Consider the following 15,257-nt stretch of genomic DNA (forward strand, 5'->3'; position numbering starts at 1 on the left):
AGAACTGTCGTATAAATAACGAACAGGATAGAAAAAGAAATCTATAAAGAATCCCTTCAAGAAAAATTACACATTTATTCAGCTATCATATTTCAAAGTGGCATTGCTTTTTCTAATAAACACAAAAGCACAGAGTGCTCATCAATCATTCAGTATTTTATTACAACCGAGCAGGGAAAACACTGCAGGTAAAAGCAGAACTTTATATGTCCTGCTACTTTTGTCTTGCCAAAGCAAATCACATAAAGTTAAGGACCCTGGGAAGTTATTTAAGAAACCATATTAACATGGTTATAAAATCAGCTTTGCTTTGTACTGTAGTGATCTCCTACATATCATATTCAGAGGGCCACGAGTGGAATGAGGTTCACCAACACTGTGACCTCTGCACTGTCTGAGAGGGAGGTTTTACAGAGAAAAGGAGTGCCAAAAATCCTGGGAAGGCTGATGAGTACTGGCCGCTGAGAAGGAGGCTCTCAGCAAGCTGTCATGATTTAAAACACACATTGACTTTCTGACTTATATTTTTCTCAACAAGCAATTGTGCCTGAGCAGACAAAGAGAAGCTCCAACTTTTAACTGAAGAACACTTGTTTAGGAATACTGCTTTTTAACAATATGCATTGTCCTGTTACCCAGAATGGGGAATTTGCTTCTTAACCAATTTTTTTTTCTTTTACTTACAGGAGCAGATCCTACAGAAATGAAAAAAATTACCACAAAATTTTCAGCACTACCTGAAACAAGGCAGCATGCTACAATGAAATATTATTTACAAAGCAGAAAAACACAGCTGTAACACTAATATTAAAGAGAAAACAAGCACTAAATTGTGGACTTTAAATACTAGTTTTTAATAATACTGTCTGGATGATGTAGCAAAGATCCAGTCTCCACCATGTTGTACAAATACATAGCAAGACACTAATCTGGATTTAGAAAGGGCAAAAATACAACAGCCAAACAGACAGGAGAGAGCAATAGGAGAAATCAAAGGCCAGAGTCTTCCAACTGAGGTGGTATCAACCAACCTTTAAAAGCAGCTGCCTCCTTCTACTGACTTTATAGGAAACGGGCTCTGAACTAAACATACTCCACATCTCACCTGAATGATACCTCAATATTCTCTAGATTAGTGTGAACAACTCCAGAGGGGTGAAATAATTTAGTCTAATCACACACAGCAAGTAAGAGAAAAAGGCACACAAATAAAATCTGACTCCTTGTTAGGTGCCCAATCGACCGAGTACTGCGGCATTGAAATGGCTCTGCTAGGAGAAGAGACACCACAGCTGGGTTCTTCAGTCCTGGAAGGGACAACACTGATGGGGAAATATGACACATGTCTAGAAAATTACAAATTAATATGGAATTATTTTTTTAAGTCATCTTTCATAACATGAAACGTAAGGGTAGTTTATGAAACTCTCAGCTTAAAATAATGTCTCATTTTAAAATAAGAAGGAATTACTTCTTCATGAAACAAAAGCATGTAATTAAACTCTCTGATAAAGGATTTTCCAGAGCATAAACACATACATAAAAATATCAGACATACTTGTGGAATATGGAACACTGGTGACTGTTAAAACTGATGGTCCAGAAGACACCTCTGGATCAGGACTACATGTGGAGGAAGGTGTGTCAGAAAGAAGATTGTTCTAAATCTGCCTTATAATCCTCACTATTTATCTCCCAGAATAGGCAGCAAATCATCAATTCAGTTTCTTTGTAAATCATGGGCTCTGCTGAAATTTTAAGTATGTAGGAGTGGGTATTTTCAGTTGATTTAATAAAGCCATCATGACAAACGTGTATGTTGATGAGTTGTATTATTTTTATTGCATTAAGCATGAACAAAAATTTAAAAACTAGTTCCTGCATTTACCTTCATCTCTGCCAGGCAACTGTTCAGAAACAGATCCAGAAGAATCTTTCCTGGAGAGGGATCTTTTAGTCTTCCCTTGCCCTGTACGACTTCTCTGACGTACCATAAATCCACCAATACCTTAAGAAGGAAGCAAAAATTCAATGTATTGATAAAAACTGAGCTCCATGGTAAGAACAAGAGCCAAGATTACTATGCAGGTCAAGGGGACTGCTGCATCTAGAGGTATAAGAATGAATCTGAGATACTTAAGGCATTTTAATTCAGAGTTTTATGAAATATTCATGAATTTTAATGTCTTGGTGGATATATATGTAATGATCAAACAGGATAACAATTATGGGACTGTAAAACATCCACAAGAAGTTCAAATCACCAAACCTGGCAACTTTCAGATGCTGGATTTCCCCTCCCCTGGCAAGCTGAGGAATTGCTGGAATTAACTGTCAATCTACCAAATGAAACCTACTAAAGAACCTCAAAAGACCATAAAAAACCCCTCTACAAAGAGCTCTAGGAGACTCACCACTCCATATGATGGTACTAGAGAAGGACATACCACAAAATAAAAAGATAACTGTCAACATCATACTGCCTGAAACTCCAGAATCCTTCACTGGAGACTGACTGCAGCATTCCTGATCCTTTGCAGATGGTGTATATGCATGTAAATGTGTCAGATACAGGTTTGTCTAATTTTCCAGGGAAATTGTTGGCTGCAGAAAACTAATAGATGTATTCTGCCTGGATACAGCTCAAGTGTTTCTGCACCCGAGACACACAGTTAATCCACAGTCCAGATAATTAAGAGTCAACTGCACTAAGAAATTAAAATAAATTAATTCATCCAATAACTGAATTCATTAAAATTCACTGTCAGAAGCAATCTGCAAATATTTAGTAAATGACTCTTATCGAGTATTTCAGAAAATAAGAGAACTGCAAAAAGTTCTCTGAAATTCAAATATTGCCAGATGTATATAAATACACACACAAAAATTCTCCTTCACCAATTACACAAATACAGTCCAATTTCCTATCAAGTTAAGAATCAATACAAGGTATAGATTTGAAATACTACAACTGACAGCATACTAACAACAGGGGCACTGTGGATACACAATGAAGTTACTATATCCTACCAGGTCTGTATGGTTTTCGTTTCCTTTTTTTAATCCCATCAGCTCCTTCAGCCACTTTGGTATCATCATCCACAGCTTCCCGTTCAGGGCTGGAATCTGATTTTCCATCACAATCCAAAAGATCACCTTCTGCAGAAAAGAGGCAATGGTAACTTTAACTTGAAAAGGGGAAGAAGGTATTTTTTCCACAGTTTCTACATCTGACTGATTTCTGAGAAACTGATTGAGAACGGTTGAGATTTTTCTGAAGGGTGACAGATAATCTCTGGACACTCTTGGGAAACCCACTCTATCTCTACACAAGGAGCCAGTATATACACACATTTCCTATGAGATGCTGTTGAGACAAAGCCAGAGAATAAATGCTATAGTTACTACATGTGAATATGAGAAATGTTTTGCTGCCTTCTTCAGAAGCCTGTGCCATCACCGTTTCTAAGTGTCTGAGCAATCTGTAACCATACATCAAGGAATATGGAACCAATTTACCAAGATATACTTCCTTTTGTTCACTGTCCTCTTCAGTTCTGTTTGGTAGGGTTTGTTTTGTTTTTTTTTTTAATTGAGAAGACATTGAAAAACTGCAGCCTGCACTTGGAAAGTAATGTTTAATGACTCTTAGTTTAGAGCGTTCATGACTTGAAGCCGTGTGACTGACTGAAAGCAGACTTACTATGAAGAGGAATTGGACTTATGTAATAGAAAATTCAGCCCAAAGGAATTACTCAGCCTGGAAGATGAAGACTGTAATTCAGAGTTAGAGTTTATATTCTGTGGGAAAGAAGGGTAGAAACAGATGTAAAGTATGCTGACATTAAAAAGCCTTTGGTGTTGAAGAAAGAGGGAGTTAATTCTTCCTGATATCCCCCCAAAAGACCTTACATCTTCATTCTACTGTAAAGCTTTTGAAATGTTAAATATACTCTCACCCCTGAAAAGATATTGGAATTCTGATTTCCTGCTTTGGGTTTAGGTGTATAATTCTACATGGTCTAAAACCACATGCAGTTGTAAGAGGGAGAAATACTGTTATAAGAGACAGTTGGACTCTTTCATACCACTTCTGCTGTGGTAGAACTACATCCCTCGCTCTTCCACACGTTGAGTCATGGACTAGAACTTCCCATTGTGAAAGACCTTGCTGAGTTCCACCAACAAAGCTGGTGGCTTGGCAAAGGCCACCAAGCTGAAGCTCCCAAAGCAAGCTCAACTTTCAAGTGGACTTTCAAATGTAGAACACCTGATGAAATGCTGAACCTGATGAAAGCCTAAAAATGAGATGGTAACAAAATTACCGTGAACTCGTTTTTTTTTCAGATAAAGCCTCTTTTTTTTCCACCTGGAATGTCAGAATCTAAGTAAGGGTTATTCCTTTTTCCCTGGAATTACTACACTGTGTTACTCCAGTCAAAGCCATGGCACAGCTTTATTCATCCTGATGCTCATACAAAAATTCCAGATGTTCAGGGAACAGGCACCAATCCACTCTACAGAGCAGAGCTCTACACACACAGAGCTTCCAGGAAATCCACCCAATCTACCATGTACTTGCTGTGCTGTTGCCTTCACATACATGAATGTGCTTTAACTCTCAAAAAGGCAATGAAAGGTGATCAGAACTCAAATTAAAGTCTGTAGAAGCCTTGGCTCTCCCTTTCATACCCTGCTGTCACATCTATGTATCTTGTTATCTACTTGAAAAGTAGATAGAAGCCAACGAGCAGATAATTAAGTCAGACAAAGTTATATAGAAAACAGGAACACATTTTTAAAAGTAAAGATAATTGCCAATGAAAAAGAACAATGTAAGGGCCTAGTTCTCTTTCTTGATGTCTCCAAATCAAAATCAAAAGCTTTTTTTTTCACTTTTAACAACCCAGTTGATGAAGTATAAGAAAATATGAGATGAAATTTCAGTGTTTGTGTATTGCTGGGGTAATGTACCAAACCCTGTGATTACTGAAAGAAGGGAAAGAAAAACAAGTAGTTAACTGTTTTAAAGGTTATACACAAATAAAGGGAAGCTATTATAAAAAAATACACTTCCAGTCAACAGCAGAGAGTAAGAACGTGCTAATCAAACAACAGGAACCATACTTCTATTCAACAAGTTAACACTGAAACAGTTAAACTACAGAGTTATCTCAAGTACACTCTCTGTATCTAAAAAAAGCTTCTTTTGACATTTAATCTGACTAACACCAAGGTGATGTTGCATAAACAGAAAGCACTTTAGGCTGTGGGAAGGTGGGGTGTCTGTGTGCCTCTGTTCCTCCCCTAACAGACACCTGCATGACTAATGCAATGGCTTTCACACATTGAAGTTAAGCCTTTCCCCAGGCCAGGGATTAACACCTGTTCTACCAACACACTTCTCAGGATGCACAGCCAGACCCCGGCAAAGGGGACAGGAGAATGGGATTGCACCATGTTGGCTGCTGTTTCTAGTGTTGAAGAGCAGGGATTTGAAGGGCCTGGCTGCTCCTATGTGGTTTTCCCACTCTCGTCTCCCACTTTTGGTCTTTTCTGGCTGTGGCTGCTGTGCTTGCTCAGCTGTGAGGGAAACAGATGAGACAAGTACTGGTGACACTGAGACACGTGGATCCTTGCTCTGTGTCCAGCCTTGCAGTGGAAGGAACTCTCCCAAGGCATTCTACCATTGACTGAAACATTGTCCCCATACACAGGGGTGTGTTTGGATAGGCCAGCATTAGCCCAAATCAGCGACTCTCAAGTCAGATCACCTTGTTTCTTTAAGAAAAAAAAGAAATACCCTCAGAAAAGAGTTTTTTAATCCACTTTCCCATTTGATTTTATTTTAACACCAGTTTCTCAGCTTTGCTGAGCCAATGTTACCACTTTCAAACAGTGCTTGCACTAACTTTGAGAGCCTCAAAATGCACTTGTACTCAGTGAGTGCACAGTGCAACCCAAGGATTAGACAAAAAGTCATCCCATATTTCCAGTGTTGGCAGCCTTAGAAAGGTGAGTTTCCTATAGGATGGATGACCCATAAACAGGACAAAACCAAGGAAAATCCCTAAAATGGACAACAATGAGCCATGGCTACTGTTCAAGTAATTTCCATAAAACATTCTGTACAGAACACAGGAGTATCAGTGTCATAAAAACTCCCAGGGATATCTGCAATACACACAGGTACTGCAACACTCCCAAGCTACAAGACATGCCAAAAGTAGACTGCTACCTCTACTGTCATCCATCTCCCCATCTCTTGAGTGTTCTGACTGGGCATCTGGGGGTGTCTGAAGCACAGCCACACTGTTCTGATTTATAATCTTCAGTTTAAGCTTTGGTTTCGTCCGTTTTCTTCTCGGTACTGTAACAGTGAGGCTCTGTAACTGAGACATGCCGGATTCTGTCAAGCAGACTCCATCCTGGGTGTATGTCTTCGGTGGGTCTATAAAAGTTGAATGAATCATAACAGCAATATAAAACTCTTTAATTTACAAGTCTTAGATTTTTCAGGAATAGCACTTATAAGAGTTAACAATCCACATGTATGGAGCTGATCCGTGAGTGAAGAAATTGGTCTAAATAAAACGGAGGTATCTGACACTGTTTTACACATTACAGTCACAGCTTTATTGCCCAGAGTCTGATGTCAAATCCAGCAACAATCCATTACATTGCTATGGAACAACCTATATCAAGGACTCATTAGAAAGAACAATGTCATTATGGAAACTGGTGCCTTGCAGGGTATTTCCATATCACTGGCACTCACAGAAACCTGTGCAAGTCTTACTTTGGGTTCCCATTGCTGCTCAGTCAGGGCCCCCATCCGGCCTTCAGCACTTTACCTTCACCATCTTAATGACCTTAACTCTGCCAGAACTCCTGGTAACTCAGACAAGTTAATCAGCCCTATTTAATAGGCAGACTAAAAACAAGTTTTATCAAGTGAGCTGCTCAAAATCAAATTGGAAATTGTGGGTAGAACCCAAGTCTCCCAAGACCTGCCAGACTGCTTCCTCCTCAAGGTGTTCTGTTACAGCTGAGTCTATTGATAAGCTCCAATATTCCTTAATTCACCACGCAGAAAGGCTCTGTCACCTGCGCTGGGGCACTGCAAGTGGAGGTTTGGGAACTTTCAGGGAATTACCAAATAATGAAGAGGCTGCAATGATGCTTCAGCTCCTTGGAGCCAACTAAATCACGATTTGATAACGCAGGTTTTGCAAACATACAAATATCATAACATTTGTTCCCTTTAACCAAAAAATATTTTCTTAAGTAACATCTCACATCACAGAGCTGGTCTTGAACACAATTCTTCCCAGTTGACTGTCTTCTTATACAGAACTTAAAAGGTGTGTGTTTCAGAAACATCTCATAAACTCTTTTTCAGATTGAAGATTTGAGGGGAGAACCTTCTCTCAGAACTACATTTGTGTGGTATCAAATGGAAAAAAACTTCAAAGTGATGGAAGCTGTCCTACCATGATGGAAGCTGCTGTGTGGTATCATTACAAAAACTGACTTGTGAGTAGGCTTGTCCAGATTATAAATTCCTAGCACAAACCAGACAAATTCAGAAAAGTTGTGTCCTCCTACAGCTCGAACCTGCAAGCATTTGTGTACATGCCTGACTCAGCCACACTGTTATCACCATTGATATTAAGGCAAGCAACTAAATCTGCAGGATCAAAGCATAATTTAAAGTAATTATTATAGTGCAGGTATGGCAGGCAAAAGAGAAGAAAGAAGAGAGAATGAAAAAAAATGGAAAGCATGCTGTGGTAACTGAAGGATAGTTAATGCTGTCTGTTATAAAACCATAAAAAAAAGGAATTTTTGTCTCATGTAAAAAAACACCCTTAAAATATGCTAAATGATTAAAAATTAAGCATTTACATTCTTTACCTAGTTCTTTTGATTTTGAAATAATCTGAGCTCCAACTGATGAATCACAACAGTCCAAAGAAGGCACTGAAAAATATAAGGAAAATCATTTCAACTTTTAAAAATGGTGACTTGATTTAAACTGAAACTATCAATTTTCCTTCAGACAGTTCCGTTAAACTCCCTAATTTATACTGTTGGCAGCATTGACTGGCACCTTTAAAATGAAGTGCTTTTCAGTGTCACAGACGATGTGACTAAAAAACAAGCCTGATACAAACTGAAGTTCTCCAACTTCCTGGAGCCAAGAATGGCATTGGAATGGCACTGAACTTAATGGTAAATTATCTCCTTCTAGTGGGCCAAGGGCAAATGAATACACTGGACCTATTGGGTTGGAAAGGAACCTCTACGCTAGTCGTGATGTTCAGGTTTTGCTGCCCTAATCATGAAAAATGGGAGGGCTTTGTGAACTGGGTGTCGACCAGCATTTCCCCAAGGAGGGGCTGGCACACTCTGGCAGCTTTGCACACAAGATTACAGAGGTGTCTGTGCTGTCAGGTCTCTTACACAGCACACATGAGAAAGCTGATATATCTGAGAACAGATGATACAGGACTGGCTGAAGTTAGATAGGGTAATTCTTAATCAAGATAAGAATATCAATAAATGGAACAGCAGAAACTCAATCTATACTCTACAGCTTGTGTGCTATGGGGAAGTACTGGAACAGTGTGACTGAAAAAATAATGATCAAAATGTCCTACTACACATGGTTACTGCTGCTGTGGGTAGAAATGCTCTTTCCACCTGCCTTAACTACATAGCTGCTATAATGCTTACTAACCTCTGATGTGTAGACTGAATTTTACTATTAGTAGTGACTTCACAGAGATTATGTAGACAGTAAGTAAAGTGAAAATTAGGAGCTTCTATCTCGCAAACATTGAGAACTAGAATCAGAAAACCTGTTAGTTTGGCACAGTTAGCATTACTACACGGGCAAGTTTATCCATGTTTTTTTTCTTTTTTTTTTTTTTTCTTCCTAGAAATCTTATTTATGCTGAATTTAAGACCTGTATAACACCTGGAGTATTTACTTTGTGTCTGCCACACAAGATGAGACTGCTGAGGCTGAGCAGCTGTGGGAGGTTCAGTGTGTCATGTCAGACCAGTGAACATATGCTGCTGACCACCCCACACACATGATGGGAATAAGGGCCAAGACCAGGAAAAGCACAAAAGCTTCCAAGTAACACTTAGAATGGATGTGAAAACTACAGAATTCTTTCTAAGCATATAAGCAAATTTACAGTCCTTTAAAAGTTTTATGTAAGGTGTAACTAAGATATAGGATATAATCTAGAGGAAACCAATATTCCATGCAATTAGTAAACAAAAGAAGCCTACATGAATTACTGGAAAAGTGATACACAACAGTGGGAGGAAAAGACAGGGAAGAAAATAAATTGAAAATGACATTTTGTAAGAGGCACGGAACTGAAGGGAAACAAAAAATATGGGACAAGCTGCAGGATGGAAGATACTCAAAAGCACTGAATTGAAACAACAGAAAAAAGGCAGATTGTAAGAACTACTCAAAGTGGAATAAAACATTATCTGTTCATTTAATTGGTTATAATTCACAAGATGTTTTAAGACAAACTGAGAGAGCAATTATTGAATTGGAATCTAAGGTAAACAAAAAACTCAGAAAGACAGTCCTAAATGGGAATTTGAAATCCTTATTTAAAAGTCAAACAACAGAGAGCTCTTCTAATCCAGGTCAGATAGTGAATAATTTTAACTCTGGAGACTGAATAGAGTTGAAATGCTCAAATAAACAAGCTGATAGTGACAAAGGTGAGGCCTTCAGAGACCCACTCACAAAAACTGCACAAACAACCAATGTTTGAAGGTAGTATCAAACAGACTTCCAGAAAAGGAGCTAATTAGAGTGCAGATTAAGGATTAAAATCAATAAAATGGATAGCAGAAAAACACCATACTGTTAGAGAAAGACTGTTCAAATGAGAAAAAAAAAATCGAACAAAAAAGTGCTTTCTGAGGCATTCAGCTGAAGTTTAACCAAAATTGTTAAACTTACTTGCAAAAGGTTTTAGACATGCTGAATATTGTACAGCATTTAGCAGTTTCAGCTGAAAACAAATAACTGCACAGAATACAATATGATCACAAGAACCACAGTTTCAAAAAGAAAAGGGGCTGCCATTTGTAAGGCTGTAAAAGAAAAGAACAATTCTAGGAAGAAATGAAACCATCATAAGAAATGGTTGATGTAGAAATACAGCACTAGCAGAGCACTCATTATTGGGTGCCTGCATAACTGTGTGAATGACACAGGGATGTTTCTGTAAATATAGTAACACAAGAACATTAGAGTTGACATAACAAATGTCCCAAATAATAAAAAAATTCAAGAGGTAATTTTTTAACATACAGTATTATGTTGGGTTTGTATCTTGTATTTGTAAAGTACACAGAATTAGGTTTCAGAATGAAGAAAAATTTAATTCAGTTTAATGAATATGGTACAACAGAGGCTTCCAGCCACAACGTGTATCACTGGCAGTGCTGAGCATCCCTGGATCAGTAAGTGATACCAGCTCCTCAATGCATCCATGGGCATAGTTACTCGAGCCCCAGGAGGAATAACTGCACAAAGGCAGCTACAGGAACTGCCTCCAGATCAGCTGTAACTGGTTACAGAAAACCAGGCAGAGCTGGTCCGTTTGCAGAGGAACAAAAACAGCACCAAGGGAGGAGGAAACTGGAGTTTGGATGGAGAGAGGATGGGAGTAGGTGAGGAGGGATGAAATTTGCAGATGGGGCACGTGAACGTACAAGGGCAAAGGACAAAAAGGCAGAAGTGATGAGCACATGGTCAAGAACTGCTTGTCCAGGAGTGAATGAGGATGAGGGACGGACACACCTCTCCTGAAGGTGCAGGAATTACAGCACAGGGAAAAAGCTGTTGCAGCTGCCCAAAGTAGCTGTTAGAACCTCAAATTCATGAGAATTTGAGAAAATGTTCTACAGGGCAGAGGACACGTAACTGGGGGACACATAACTTGAAACTGCACTAGAAGGAACCTCATGAAACACTGACGAGAGATGATTATTTCAAAATAGTCTAGTAATGAAAGTTTCTGGTATACTGCTTTGGAGTAAATCTTACCACATTCTGGCTTTTGATATTTATGTATGTTCAAGAGAAAAAAACTATTTGATCTTTTATTTTTGTTTCCTGAAGAACACTTCGTAAAATTATAAGGTATGATGAGATAGGGAAGAGCTTTTACAAATTTAAAAAAGTTTCCATTTTCTGAAGAAAGTAAAATGGAACCTCATTCTCTTTACCTACACACTGGAACCATTTATTCTTTAATCACAGTGAACCTGCAATGTATTGGTAATTTCGTGGGTTAAGGGGCTCTTGCCTCTTCTAGAAAGAATGTGGTTAAAAAACCTGTAATAACACCTGCAACACATCCACGATACATCAAATGTAAAGGGCAAGAACCATCCCAGTAAGAATCCCATAATGTGGTACATTTTAAGAAGCTTTCTACTGCCAACTAACATTTGTCTGTCTAAGTTTATCAAATACTAATTCTTCTGACTTGGAAACAAAAAGTTATAGCAGATTTTCAAAGGAGTTTTAGAATAATTAATGGAAGACCAAAACATTTCATATCAAAGTACATGCAGGTATTTCTATGAACATGCATCAAAGGACATATTCAGACATGCAACTGTGCAAATGTACTCATGTTAGAGAAGTTTTATATATACTGAGTCAAAACAGGAAAGAATAAGCAGACAAACTTGTCTTTAAAAAAAAAAAAGGTGACAAAAACTGCAAAGAAAGCTTGGTAACTCCCTGACAGGTCTTGCAAGTCTGGTTCCTATTTCTTGGAACACAAACCTAAGCAACATGAGTTCATGGAGATGTGCAGGAAGGACTAACTCAGGGGACAGCTCATGCCTGGAAATGAAACATCTCTGATATCATCTTGTGAAGTTGTTCTGTCTCACATACCATGGGCTTTAATTATCTTGAAAAGGCAGCTCTGCCAGCTCCAAAGAGAAAGGAAGAAGGAGTATTTCTTACTTGGATCTTTTTTTCTTCAAGTACTCAAAGCTTATTATCCAAATAAACAGAAGACTGTGTTTTATCTGTAAGTTTCTTGGGTTTTCCACTTACAAAACATCCTTCTTTTTGAATTTTTGAAAGTAGATCTCAGCAATGAAGTGACTTGTAGAAAAACAGAAGTATTACTCATTCTTCTATTAGTGATAAAAATGGGTTACTTGGAAGTGTTCCAGCACCTTGTGTAGTTGATCAGGGAGTATATAAACCTCCAAGGTCAGGTCAGTAAGTTATAATTACTGCTGGGATGAGGACATGCCAGTGTAAATGGACATTAGATGCTCTATTGAACTTTTCTTGGCAGACCTCTTGAGCACATGCCTCACGAAATCTTCAGTCTTGATCAGGAAAGCCAATCTTACTTGGTGGATATTACATCTTCTTGGTGGATATGAATATTTCCTGAAACATTTGCTTAGTTCTTGTATCTTCCTCCTACTGTTCTCTCATGACACCCCAACAAAGGGTTAATATGAACACTAATAAGCTTATGCTAAAAATGGGAATAGTTGTCAATGTTAAAGCAGCAGAGTGAAGCAGAAACTCCTGTGAGCTGACACACAGAGAAAACAGACCTGGGATATCACTCTTGCAGCAAGACCATAAATCATGTCATAGGCCAGTGTAACTGCTGACAGGCCACTCACAGAACATTAACCAGCACCATCCCATGGAATCAGATGCTGTAAATGTGCTTAAGTTGCAGTAACCTCAGCTCCTGAAGTACCACTGCTGTAGAACTGTAATACAGACTGACAAGGCAGTTGGTATCCATGTCCAGAGAAGTGCAAAGTTCATCAGAAGGAACCATACATTTTAGTTAACAAGTAAGTGACAACTCCTGAGCAAAAAAGTATGGCCAGTTCTTTCAAAGATTGCAGCTAGGGAGGGAAGCACTGGTCTTCAATACTGGGAGAGCTGAGGAAAAGGCATAAAGGCATAAACACGAGGGAGGAGGGGAAAAATGCTTACACAGACCGTTGGTACAGGTACTGCTGCCTCAAACAACCTCAAAGCATCAAAATATAAAACCTTTTTCTGCTTAGAATTAATTTTCAGATTCTTCTGCAGTTGTAACTTTAGAGAACTGGGCTTTCTTCATTGCACTTGACAGAGTCAGATGCCTATTGCCCTTTAGATACCAAATGCTTTTAGTCCTTTATCCGTATCTTCAATAACTCAACCCAGAATTCCCCATTAGGTTTCCTCTGGCCTTGCAGCCAAATCACTAGAGGGTGTGAAAGAGCTGAGGACACTTCCACCAGGGCCCTTAAAATAAACATGAAAAAAAAATCTTACTTCTACCACGAGCCAACTCTCCATCAGAGACAAGAACCGTAACACATTCCCAAACCTATTCATCGCAGTGTGCAATCCTGCCATTGGTTTCGATCGTCTCCTTACCGTTTGTTGGTGGTATGTATGGCCTACAAATGGTACAGTCAAAACCCATATCAGCTATGTTTTCCACTTCCTCCTCTGTGTTTAAGTTCTGACAGATTGCATGCATCCATCTAGAAATTAAGTGGGGGAAAAAATACAATTTAAAGGAAATATGTGGTGTTTTAGGAGACCCAAACATCAGCCTACGGTCCAAGTAAACGTGAAGTAGTTGTTTAGTTTGCATTCTTTAAGGGAGAAACCACAGAATCAGGTTCTCCATATACAGCATCCCCCTACTGTGGTGTGTATATGGAGTAGCAGACCATCTATTTCCCTTCATGGGAAGGAACTCTACAAAACAATGTCCCGGACCAAATATGTTTTAGTATTATAATTTTCTCCCTATACTGCCATCATTTCATACAATGTAATCCAGATTTAGCCTCCCAACAATAGTCTTGTGAGGTAAATTAGTTTTATTTTTATGGGACGGGGGAAGAGACACAGATTGATTAATTAATATGCCCAGAGTCAGACAGTTAAGTCTGTGGTACAACTAGGAATGAACTACTAAGAGACTTCTGAGACTCAATAATCCAGTGTTCATTACCACAAGACCATTCCCTTCATCTTTATGCTTTTACATTAGGGGAAAAAAATTAAAATAAGCCTTAAACAGGAAAAACCTGTAAAATATTAGAAATCCTTACCGATCACATTGTCTACACTGAATTATGAGCTCCTCATCCCTGTACGTGCGATAGCAGATTGGGCAGGTGGACAAACTTGCACAGGGAGCACACTGTGTGTAGTTATTTTGCCATTCACATCTTAAACCTGGAGAAGTTGCTCCACAGTGTCTGCACCAAACACACCTGCAGAACAGACAAAATGATCTGTTACTTTCAGTTCACGGGAAGATTATTTTGTGGCTCTTCTCCTTAGAACAAGGTGAGTAATTAAGTTTTAACTTAGTCTAACAACAAATGTTTAACAACATTTATAATACTTTTTTAACAAAGTTTCTTCAAACTGCAAAAACAGGCAGATGGGATTTTGCAACAGCTCAACGGGTCAAAGGAGTTTCTGCTTCCAGTTGCCATTAAGCCTCCAGATTCTTTTAGATCTGGAGGCTTAACCATGTGAGAGGTCTAGTCTGTTTGTGTTTCACCCAAGTAAACCAAATGGTTTTCAGAGGGTTTTATTTTGAGAACAATTTGGTGAAGCAGCCATTCGTTTTTCCAACTGAACACTGGAATGAACATTCCAATGAATGTAAATTGGAAATTTTTGGGGGGTAAGAGTTTCAAAAGAAAAATTTTGTCCACCTCTGCTTACGCGGTTTTTTTTGCATGAAGAAGCAGTACCAAGAGGAGATAACAGTTTCCCTAATAAACTGATAATTGAATGAAGCAATTCAAAAGTATTTTGTTTGCTTTAATACACCTGACTTAGATACAATTAAAACATTATTACAGTTCAACTGACATTACAAATACAAAGTGACAAGGAGAAACAGAAGAGGCCAGCAGTCAGTACTTCTGACCCCAGACCCAAACACACCATTTGCATTTCCAGCCTCCCTTTGGAACAGTCTGCAGGGGTGGATCCAGGCAGTATGTGTGGTAGCTGATGTCGCAGTCATCACAGAGGAGGAGCCTCCCTGGATCTGTGGCTTTCCCACAGGCTTCACACACTGTGCACTCCAGGCACCTCCAACCTTTGCTGAGCACCACTTTAGTAATCTGCAAATGGCAAGGTGCAAATGATTTGAAACCTGCTCTGTGAAGTGTGATCCATGTAT

General features: G+C 38.8%; 1 protein-coding gene across 7 annotated transcripts in view; it reads right to left on the reverse strand.

The window, feature by feature from the left end:
• The window catches only part of KMT2C (lysine methyltransferase 2C), a 195,193-nt gene that overhangs the window by 48,586 nt on the left and 131,350 nt on the right, over positions 1–15,257 (reverse strand). For 5 of the 7 annotated variants that reach the window (XM_039380759.1, XM_039380760.1, XM_027727804.2 and 2 more), the window contains 7 exons: positions 15,017–15,198; positions 14,164–14,328; positions 13,475–13,584; positions 7,918–7,983; positions 6,239–6,451; positions 3,031–3,159; positions 1,889–2,008 (listed from right to left, as the gene is read on the reverse strand). In XM_039380759.1, the coding sequence (XP_039236693.1) occupies positions 1,889–2,008; positions 3,031–3,159; positions 6,239–6,451; positions 7,918–7,983; positions 13,475–13,584; positions 14,164–14,328; positions 15,017–15,198 (985 nt within the window). The remainder of the gene's footprint in view (positions 1–1,888; positions 2,009–3,030; positions 3,160–6,238; positions 6,452–7,917; positions 7,984–13,474; positions 13,585–14,163; positions 14,329–15,016; positions 15,199–15,257) is intronic. The other 2 variants (XM_039380761.1, XM_039380763.1) reach the window with 2 other exon arrangements.

The sequence above is a fragment of the Pipra filicauda genome, unplaced genomic scaffold (genome assembly GCF_003945595.2).
Source record: "Pipra filicauda isolate LSUMZ 115617 unplaced genomic scaffold, ASM394559v2 scaffold1_size10287979_pilon, whole genome shotgun sequence".
Lineage (NCBI taxonomy): Eukaryota > Metazoa > Chordata > Aves > Passeriformes > Pipridae > Pipra > Pipra filicauda.